This window comes from Kogia breviceps, chromosome 18 (genome assembly GCF_026419965.1).
Source record: "Kogia breviceps isolate mKogBre1 chromosome 18, mKogBre1 haplotype 1, whole genome shotgun sequence".
Taxonomy (NCBI): Eukaryota; Metazoa; Chordata; class Mammalia; order Artiodactyla; family Physeteridae; genus Kogia; species Kogia breviceps.
Genome location: NC_081327.1, coordinates 39,085,358 through 39,094,480, shown reverse-complemented (window position 1 = coordinate 39,094,480; position 9,123 = coordinate 39,085,358). Strand labels below are relative to the sequence as shown.

General features: G+C 50.8%; 1 protein-coding gene across 1 annotated transcript; it reads right to left on the bottom strand.

The window, feature by feature from the left end:
• Window positions 1–3,208: 3,208 nt before the first annotated feature.
• On the bottom strand, window positions 3,209–8,300 carry LOC131744712 (spermatogenesis-associated protein 2-like protein). The gene is made up of 2 exons (XM_059044470.2): window positions 7,871–8,300; window positions 3,209–7,259 (listed from the first exon to the last, which is right to left on the bottom strand). The coding sequence occupies exons 1-2, from the start codon at window positions 8,210–8,212 to the stop codon at window positions 6,144–6,146; spliced, it is 1,458 nt and encodes a 485-aa protein (XP_058900453.1). The 5' UTR covers window positions 8,213–8,300; the 3' UTR covers window positions 3,209–6,143.
• Window positions 8,301–9,123: the final 823 nt, after the last annotated feature.

Sequence of the window (9,123 nt, the reverse complement as noted above, 5' to 3'; positions counted from 1 at the left end):
CCTGGTGATAATTTTGGAGTGCTTCCTATGCCAGTGATTTTAGGTCCCTGCAGCATCCTTGTACCAGCAGGGTAATGTTTTAATTTTTAAACACCGTGTTCCTAACAGGTTTTGCCCGGGTCCATAAGAGCTCTCTGTCCTCCCACCCTGGCATCTTGGAGAGGATGCTATATGTACTCACAGTGGCTGGGGCTTGTCGCAAAAATCTCCCAGCCCAGAGATGTCACAGGAAATGGCTGGAGCCCAGCCTACCAAGGGTTGCTCTCCTCCATGTGGCAGGCAGGGCTGGTGGTGGCAGGGGTCACAGAGCAGTTATGAACACTGCTGAGAACCACGGCAGGGGAAGGGTAGATGGCACGTGGTAGGCACAGGGCCCAGTTCCTCCAGCAGAGGGAGGCACTCCCCAGGGACTCCCAGGAATGGCTGTGAGGAGCATGGCAGGGCTTGGCAGGCCCTTGCTAAACGTGGACCCTGGGAAGTGCTGTCACCCAGCTTGTTTTTCCCTTTCTTTTTCTCCTCCTGCCTCTTTTCTTCTTTTCCACCTGAGCCCCTAACCTAGATGAGAAGTGCCCCCCCCACCCACGCCTGGGGAATGCATCAGTCAGAGACCCTTCCTGGGACTCCCTCAGGCTCCCACCATCTGACCTGAGGAAGGAAGGATTGAGGTATTTATTGCTCTGAGAGCAGGTAGATGTTTCCAAAACCTGTCTACCCCTGGGTGCTATGGAATCTGCATTGCCCTCGTTTTCCTAGAGCCTGGGGCCGGATGGGGGAGCTCACTTCAAATGCTCACACATCTGCGGAATGAGTAACCTCATCCCCTTGGCCTCTTCACCCTGAAGAGTTATAGTTATTAAAATAATTGACAAGCTCTTGGAGACGTCAGCCCTCCACTGTTGAGAATCTAATAATAATATTGTGCCTAGTGTCTCTGGGCTTTGGCAGTGGATTACTTATTTGCTAGAGGCCCCAGGGTCACTGGTACATGTTTTCTTTTCCTAATAACCCCAACCTTGTGGCTCGCCTAAGGCTGGGGTGAGCTCTGTGTTCCTCTAGTTTCTGTAAGGTGGTGAACTTGGCAAAAGCTGTCATTGAACAGAAGCTAGGAGAAAGCCAAGCTTGTGGAATCAGAATGGGTATTGGCATTTACTGCTCTTTTCTTGAATTTCTGCATTTTTTGGATTTTTCTTCTCCAAGACTGGGGTCCGTGGAACAGAGGTGTCCTGTGAGATAGTAATAGGTGCTCTGAGAAAAGAGGGTTCCATAGTCCAGAAAACTTAGGAAACGCCACCTGGGTACTCTCTCTGAGATGCACAAGGTACATTAGCCTAGATAAAGTCAAGAAGTCCTGCAATAAAAACACCTTCTAAACTTTGTTTTAGCCACGGACTCTCAAGCTCACTTGACAGTAGAGCCTCCCATTTGGGGAATGTACATTAACAATCTTCGGGTGTGCTAATGTTCCTTGGAACACACATTGGGAAGCACTGTTTTAGGGGGCCTGCAGCTGCTGATGACTCCTGGTTCTGTGTCCTTTGGGATGCTCTAGCTCATGGTTCTCTAACTTCAGCGCATCTGAGTCCTCCGGTGGGCGTGTTAAAACATGGACTGCAGGGCCTACCCCCAGGGTTTCTACCCCCAGGGTTTCTAATTCAGTAGATCTGGGATGGGCCTGAGAATTTGTTTTCTAATGACTTTCTAGGTGATGATGGGTCTGCTGGTCCAGGAACCACCCTTTGGGGACCACTTCTCTTAGCTTGATGTTTTCTAGAAGTGGACATCCAGGAGTTCCAAGAAAACTTGGCATGTTGTTGAACCCCTCATGAGTGTTGGCTGTCCTATCTGTTGAATGGGAGCATTGCTCACTTCCTAGGGCTGTGAGGATAACCAGCCTGGTGTGTGGAAGGGGCCCAGAGCAGGACCAATTGCTAAGTTTTAAATAAATCTTACCTTTGGGGATCCAGATGTTGAAACATACTATAAAACTTCTATAATTAAAACAGTATGGTACTGGTGCATGAATAGACAAATAGACCAGTGGAATAGAGTAGAGAGCCTGGAAATAGATCCAAGTACATGATAAAGGTGACATCTCAATGATTATTGGGGGTAAAGATGGATTTTTAAATGGTGCTGAGATGACCGAGTAGCCATTTGAAAAAAGATAAAAATCTGTATCTCACATCATACCCAAGAATAAATTCCAAGTGGTTAGGGATCTAAATGTAAAAAATGAAACCATGCAAGTACTAGAAGAATGAATTCTTCTTGTTTAAAACCTTGATGTAGGGAAAACTTTGTAACTATAATTCAAAATCTAGGTACAATAAAAGATTGATAAATCTGACTAAAAAATGTGTATGACAAAACTCATGTGGAAACAAAGTTAAAAGATAGTGGACAAAGTGGGAGAAAATATTCACAACGTATATCACAAAGGGCTAATTCGTGAAGAATTCTTAAAAATGGACAACCAAAACTCCAATAGAAAAATGAGAAAAATATCCAAACAAAATTTACAAAGAAAGATAATAAAAATGGCCCTTAAAGATATGAAAAATACTCAAATTCACTCAATTAGAGAAATGCAGATGCTATGATCTAAATATTTGTGTCTCCCCCACATTCATGTGTTGAAAATAATGTCCAAGGTGATGGCATGAGGAGGTGGGACCTTTGCAGGGTGGTGATTAGGTCATGAGGGTGGACCTCTCATGAATGGGATTAGTGCTCTGATAAAAGAGACCTCACAGAGCTCCCAAGCCCCTTCTACCATGTGAGGACACAGGGGGAGGTTGGCAGTCTGCAATCTGGAAGAGGGCCTTCACCGGAACCCAGCCATGCTGGCACCAGGATCTTGTACTTCCAGCCTCCAGAACCGTGAGATATAAACTTCTTTTGTTTATAAGCCACCCAGTCTGTGGTATTTTGTTAACGGCAGCCCAAGCAGACTAAGACAGCAAATAAAAGAACACTGAGATACTTAACCAGACTGGCAAACACACAAACATATATATCGAAACATATCCTGTTGTTGAGGCCGTGGGGAAACAGTCACTCTTACGTGTTACTGGTGGACATGCAAATTCATTTACCCCTTCTGGAGGGAAATAGGTTAACACCTGACACACTACATACATACTTACATTGCAATCCAGCAACCCCACTTCTAGGACATGAAAATGTATATATGTACAAGGTTATTTATGGCAGCATTGTTTGTAATTGCAAAATAATTGAAAACAACCTAAAGATCCATGTACAAGAGAGCAGCTAAATAAACTATGGTACATCCACACAATGGAATAGTATACAGCTGTGAAGAAGAACAAGGAGGATCTCTCTCTGAATGGATGTGATATGATTTCCAGGACACACTGTTAAGGGAAGAAAGCAGTGTCCAAATGAGTAAGTATGCTAGCTTAAGAAAAATACACAGATGCATAGGAAGTATAGGAAAGGCAACCCAGAAACTAAATAGACTGGTGGGAAAAGGCTGGAGAGAAGGGAAAAATGGGATCAGGGTTGCTGGGATGAGAGGGGAATACACTCCTGTGAATATATCATTTTGTATAACTCTAACCATAGTAATGTCTCACCCCCCCCCAAGTAAATAGTTAAGGTGGAGTAGGACATAGGGGGAACGGAAGATGGAATACAAACAGATGAATCACAAGTAACCACACTGAAGGTGCTGGGAAGAAAAGAACTTAACTGAAGTAAACTTGGAAAACAGTACCTTGATTGGATACAAGAAGAGTAAAGGTAAAAATTATTTTACATAAATGCTGAAAGGTAGTTATTAGAAGTGTTTCTCGCAGGGATATGTTTAGCAATTCTGAAACTATACTAGAATCGACCAATATACTAGAATTGAACAAATAAGTAAATAGTCTGTAGATTATGAGAGCTGGTTTTCTCACCGTTAGAGAATTTGAGTTTGGTGTTCTCTTATGTCTAGAGTGAGGTTAGACATTTTTGGCAAGAATGCCACCATAAAAAAAAAAAAAAGATGCTGTGTCTTCCCTCAGGGCATCTTATCAAAGGATGTATGATGTCCATGCATCTTATTACTGGTGATATTTACCTGCTCATCCCTGGAATAAACTACTAGGATCTCTGGTTCCTTGTATTGGAGAGTGATGTTTAGAGACCAAGATCTAAGTGCCAGGTGTACTCATTGTTCCCGAGTGTCTGCTTCTAAGCCCACTCTTGGGACAGAGTTAGGAAACATATGTATGTGTACTAACCCACTGATACACGTAGCTATATTTCTGTATCTAACTATATATAATTTAAAAATCATGAGTTCATATTGATACCTGTGATTCTAATCCAACACCACAGAGTGAAAGTCATGATGCAGCATAGGTTTTAACAGGATCCTCCGGCAGCTGGATGGAGCTGACTGCAGGAGGAAAAGGGCAGAGGCTGGGAGACCAGGAAGGGGGCTGGCGTCCTCCCGGGATCTGAGTGACAGGCCTTGTAGCTCAGGCCTCTGTGGAAGGAGGAGGGACGTGGTCAGATTTGGTCCTTGTTGTGACAGCTATGGTTGGATGAGGGATGTGAGAGAAAGAGAAATAAAAAATGATTCCTCCCTTGAGCTCAGCTTTCAAGTAGATGGGGAACACTGTGGAGCAGGAACATGGGGAGAACAAACATGCTTATTATGTTATTGATCAGAAAATAACGAATAAAAAATGGTCAGGGGCTGCGTGTCAGACCCAGGACTAGGTGCCCTGGTTGCCATGATTCCCAGGTCCGTACCCCCTCCCGCCTCATCCCTTCTCCCGAGGCTCCTGACCCTCTCTGTCTCCAGCCCAGCCTGTTCCTGATGTTCTCGTTCTCCTTCCCCAGGATGGAGGCTTATGGCTAGGGTCTGCTCCGACCATCCCCGCCCCCCTGCCCCCGCTTCACTGGCTCCAGACACTGACAGCTTACCAGCCTGAGTGTCAACTGCTGGGTGCTGAGGTGAGTAATCGGCATGGGTGGGTGGGAGGAAGGATGAATGGACGGATGGATGACTGGCCAGTGCCTCTCTCTTCCCAGTGCAGACTGCTTCCCGATTTGTCTCGAAAAGCCTGTGTTAGGGCCTGGCCAACAGTCTGATTGGGAGGGAGGCGGGGCCAATGCTCCTTGAATCCTTCCCACCTGTGGTCCCCCTTGATGTAGGGACTGAAAATGGTGGGGTCATATGCTCAGCTCTAGGGACAGCAAGGCAGGCGCCAACATTTATTAAGCACCTGCTGTATGCCCAAAAGGGGCCTTTACCACCCCATTTCACAGATGCAAAGCCGAGGGGCAGGCCCTGGGAAGGTGCCACCTGCCACTCAATAGAGAGGGTTTTGGCTTTCTCTTGGGGCCCCCATGGGGATTGTCCCTGTGTGTGTGTGTGTGTGTGTGTGTGTGTGTGTACGTACGTTCCTGGACACACCCACTTGTGTGCAGGTGTGCATGCATGTGTGCATATGTGGGGGCAGGAGAGGCTGGTGGAGGGGGCGCCCCCACTCCAGGCAGCCCAGATCATGGAGCCCCCAACCCTGGATGCAGAGCAGGCCTCTGAGCTGACCCTGGGCTCCCAACTGTGGCCTTGCTCTCTGTCAATCTGAAGTTGGCTGAGAGAAAAGGGAGGCTGATAGAGGACCCTAAACAGATAAAGGGTGTATTACACGTCTGGTTGTCTACACATCTCTCTTTTAATCTGCTCTGTGACAGGTGCCTTAAGGGTGCCGAGGGAAACTGCTATTCAGAGATACAGGGTGACTCTCCCAAGGTCACAGGCTGAGCTGGGATGTGAAGGGGACAGGAAGCCCCCCTGAGGTCGTCACTATGCATACCTCACCTCATTAACTCTTCTGAGCCTCCTGTGAGGTAGATCTGACACCACACCCACTTTGAGACGAGGAGACGTGGCTCAGAGAGGTGCAGTGAGTGGCCCAAGTCACACAGTCTATAGGTGGCAGTGTTGGGACCTGAGACCAGCTGGGATTAGCAGATTTTTCCCTGTGGCTGACAAGCTGTGGTTTTGGCTGCTGTTCCCGCTGTGGTCCCAGATCCACCATCTCTCCAAGTGTCACCTTCCTGGCAGAAGAGCAATTGGCTTAGTCAGGTGTCTGCCCCTGTGCCATCCAGGGGTGACAATCTCAGCTGTTGCTCGTGTAGTATCCTCGTGTGGCACCTGGCACCTCCAGCCCCTCCGGGGGGATGTAGTGAGCACTGGGGGGCTCTTGTACATGAGACGGGGCCTGAGGAGACCTCCAGAACTGAGTGATTCTACCGTCTGGGCTGCCACCCTCATCGGCTGGCTCTGGCCTCATGAGAGGCTCTGATTGTCCATTCTCCTCAACCCCTGGGCCAGGGGAGCCCCCGGGGTGGCCTGCTGGAGTTGGGGGTCTGAGGAGGTGGGTGAGGTGCTCACAGAGCTCATCCATCTCAGAGGAAGCACTTGGAGGTACAGCGTCTGTACCAGGGGTGGCCACCTCCAGCTGTGCTTCTGGCTTTGGGTCCAAGGAATTCTCTGACAACTGGGGGACTGGCACCAGGCAGAGCTGGCCGGGAATGGTGACCCCTTTGCTCTCAGGAGCTGCGCTGGGGACCAGGGGCTGCTCGATGCTGCTACCTGTGGGGGCGGTTGCCTCCCCTGGAGGTGGGCTGGGCCCCAGGCCTGGGCTCTGGAGTTGCTTTCCCTTCAGGCTGCTCAGGGGATGGTCCCTGGGGAACAAGGGTGTCTGGTGCAGCACAAGGTCGCTGTAGCAGGTCAGGAAGTCCTCACTGTCTGAGCGTGTGCTGGTATGGCGCTGGGGCCCCAAGGAGACCGGGGGGCCAGTGAGGGGGTTGCCGGGGGCTATTGAGATCTCAGGCAGGCTAAAGGCCACAGGCAGAGAGCGCTGACCATCAGGGCTTTCAGCCAGGGCCCTCTCAGCCCCTGCTGAGGGGCCTGGGCTTGACTGGTCCTCCTGCAGGCCCTTGTGGGTCTTCAGCAGCCCTCTCTCTGAGCTCGGCCTGCAGTGGGGCCCGTCCACTTTCTCTCTGCCTGGCCCGAGTAGCTGCCTGCCCGAGGTTCCGAGAACGGCCTCACACATGACTCTCGTCAGGAAGATCTCAAACACCATCTGCTTGGTGTCCTCCTCGCTGCTGGCCTGGACCAGTGAAAACTCGGCCTCGGAGGTGGCCACGTAGCCCAGCCTGCCCAGAATGGTCTGCAGTGTGTGTTCAGAAAGCACAGGCCGCACCCAGTAGACAAAGTTTCCTGTGTATGTCTGGAACAAACAGGGTTGTTTGTTAGAGGGGGACATGTCTCAGCAGAGTGGCAGAGAGGGGCCAGGCAGGACCGAGGGCTGATGTCCAGGGTACAGAGGCTCCTGAGAAGCAGGTGGGCCAGGGCATGGGGCCAAATGGAAACCTGGCCCACAGTCATGTAACCCCTGTCCCATTTTACAGAAGGGCACACTGAGGCCAGAGGCAGGACTTTTGTCTCAAGTCACACAGCAGGAGAATGACTGAGCCAGCGGGCGTCCTGGCTTCCAGCCCAACAATCCTGGCCTGGAGCTAGAAGAGATTAAACCTTTCCAGTGGCTTTCCACAGCCAAAATCTTTTCCTTGTTTCTTGGAGCTCCTTGGTGCTGTCTCTTTAGAGAAGCAGTACAGCCTAGTGGTTAGGAGCTGCACTGCCTGAGTTTGAGTCCTATCTGGGCTGCTTATTAGCTGGTGACCACAGATAAGTTGCATTAACCTCTTTAGCCCTCAGTTTCTACATCTGTAAAATGGGACCAAAGTCAATGGGCATGACAGATGACACACTGTTCCCCCCAGAGGCACAGCCCTGGTCCCTCCCCGAGACCCCGTCTCTCCGGGGCATGGCGGTTCCTACCTTCAGGGACCTGATTTCCTTCCTCCAGGGAAACAGGAGTAGGTTGACAGAGATCAGCTCTAGGAACTCCAGTGCCCGCACCAGTTTGTGGCAGATGTGCTGGGCAGAGCTGGGAGCCCTCTGGGAGTGAGTGGTCCCCAGATCAGGGGCCACATCCTCAGGCAGATAGAGCTGAGGGGGGACCCCTGTGACCAGCAGCCGCTGGGCCCTGCAGGTGAGAGCTGCTTTCCTGCAGACCTCAAGCCAGCCCTCCCCTGCCTTGTCCAGATAGTAGCTGATGAGGTCATCCAGGAGGGTCTCAAGAGCATCCTCGTCTGGGCCTGGGGGTCGGGGCCGGCTCATGGCGGCTCCGAGACACTGGATGTGGACGAGAGTCCTGTGGGCCTCCCAGGCCAGGCCCAGGCTGGTCTGCTTCTGTCCCGCCCCACAGCTCAATCAGGAAGCTGAGGAGGAAGTTGTGTTAGCAAAAGAGAAAGCTGTGCACAGTGTGGCCTGCCACAGCGTGTCACTCTGGGCTGTGTTCATCTCCTCCCAGTGGAGCAGAGCCGAGGTCAGTCTGGGTTCTTGCCTTGCCCCAAGAGCAAGTGGGAAAGCACAGCACGCCTGCATCCTTCCACACCCCCGTCTGCAGCGGTCGCTGCCCGTGCCGCCCAGCACCCTCAGCCCACCCTGATATCGCCTGCGAAGGCTCCTGACTCCTCCTGCTTGAGAGCCTTCTTTGGCTGGTGTGCGGGCTGCAAGTGCCAGGGAGTTAACACCCAGGGGCAACCCTCAGCCAACCAAGGAGGGTCAGTGGATAGAAACCCCAGCTTCCTGCCCTTGGTGGGACAGTTCTGAGGTGTGTTTTACTCTTTCAGAGGGTCCCCAGTGGATCACCCCAGTTGCCCACAGCAATAACCTGCTCATTGATGCATCTGTGTCGACTCTTCTCCCTCCCGGTCTTAATTCCTGACTCCTTCACTGTGCTTCCTGGGATCACCTCCCACATAAACTATTTATACCCAGATCTTGAGTCAGGGACAGCTTTTGGAGGAATTGAGATGGATATAATCACCTATGCACTCTCCCATCAAGCCTTCCCTCCCTCCCTCTCTCCCTCTCTCCCATTCTCTCATTCTCCCTTCCTTCCATTCACCCACTACTTAATTCAGCGATGATTCACTCATTCATTCAGCCACTCAGTGACTCACTCGTTCCATGTGGGTCAGCATTTCTCAAAGTGTGCTCCACCGAGGAGCACTTCTTTGGGGCTT

Excerpts from the sequence above, each read along its gene's own strand:
- LOC131744712 (XM_059044470.2), bottom strand. The coding sequence starts at position 8,212 with ATGAGCCGGCCCCGACCCCCAGGCCCAGACGAGGATGCTCTTGAGACC. Across the intron at positions 7,260-7,870 it reads AGGAAATCAGGTCCCTGAAG|ACATACACAGGAAACTTTGT; the intron begins GTAGGAACCGCC and ends TGTTTGTTCCAG.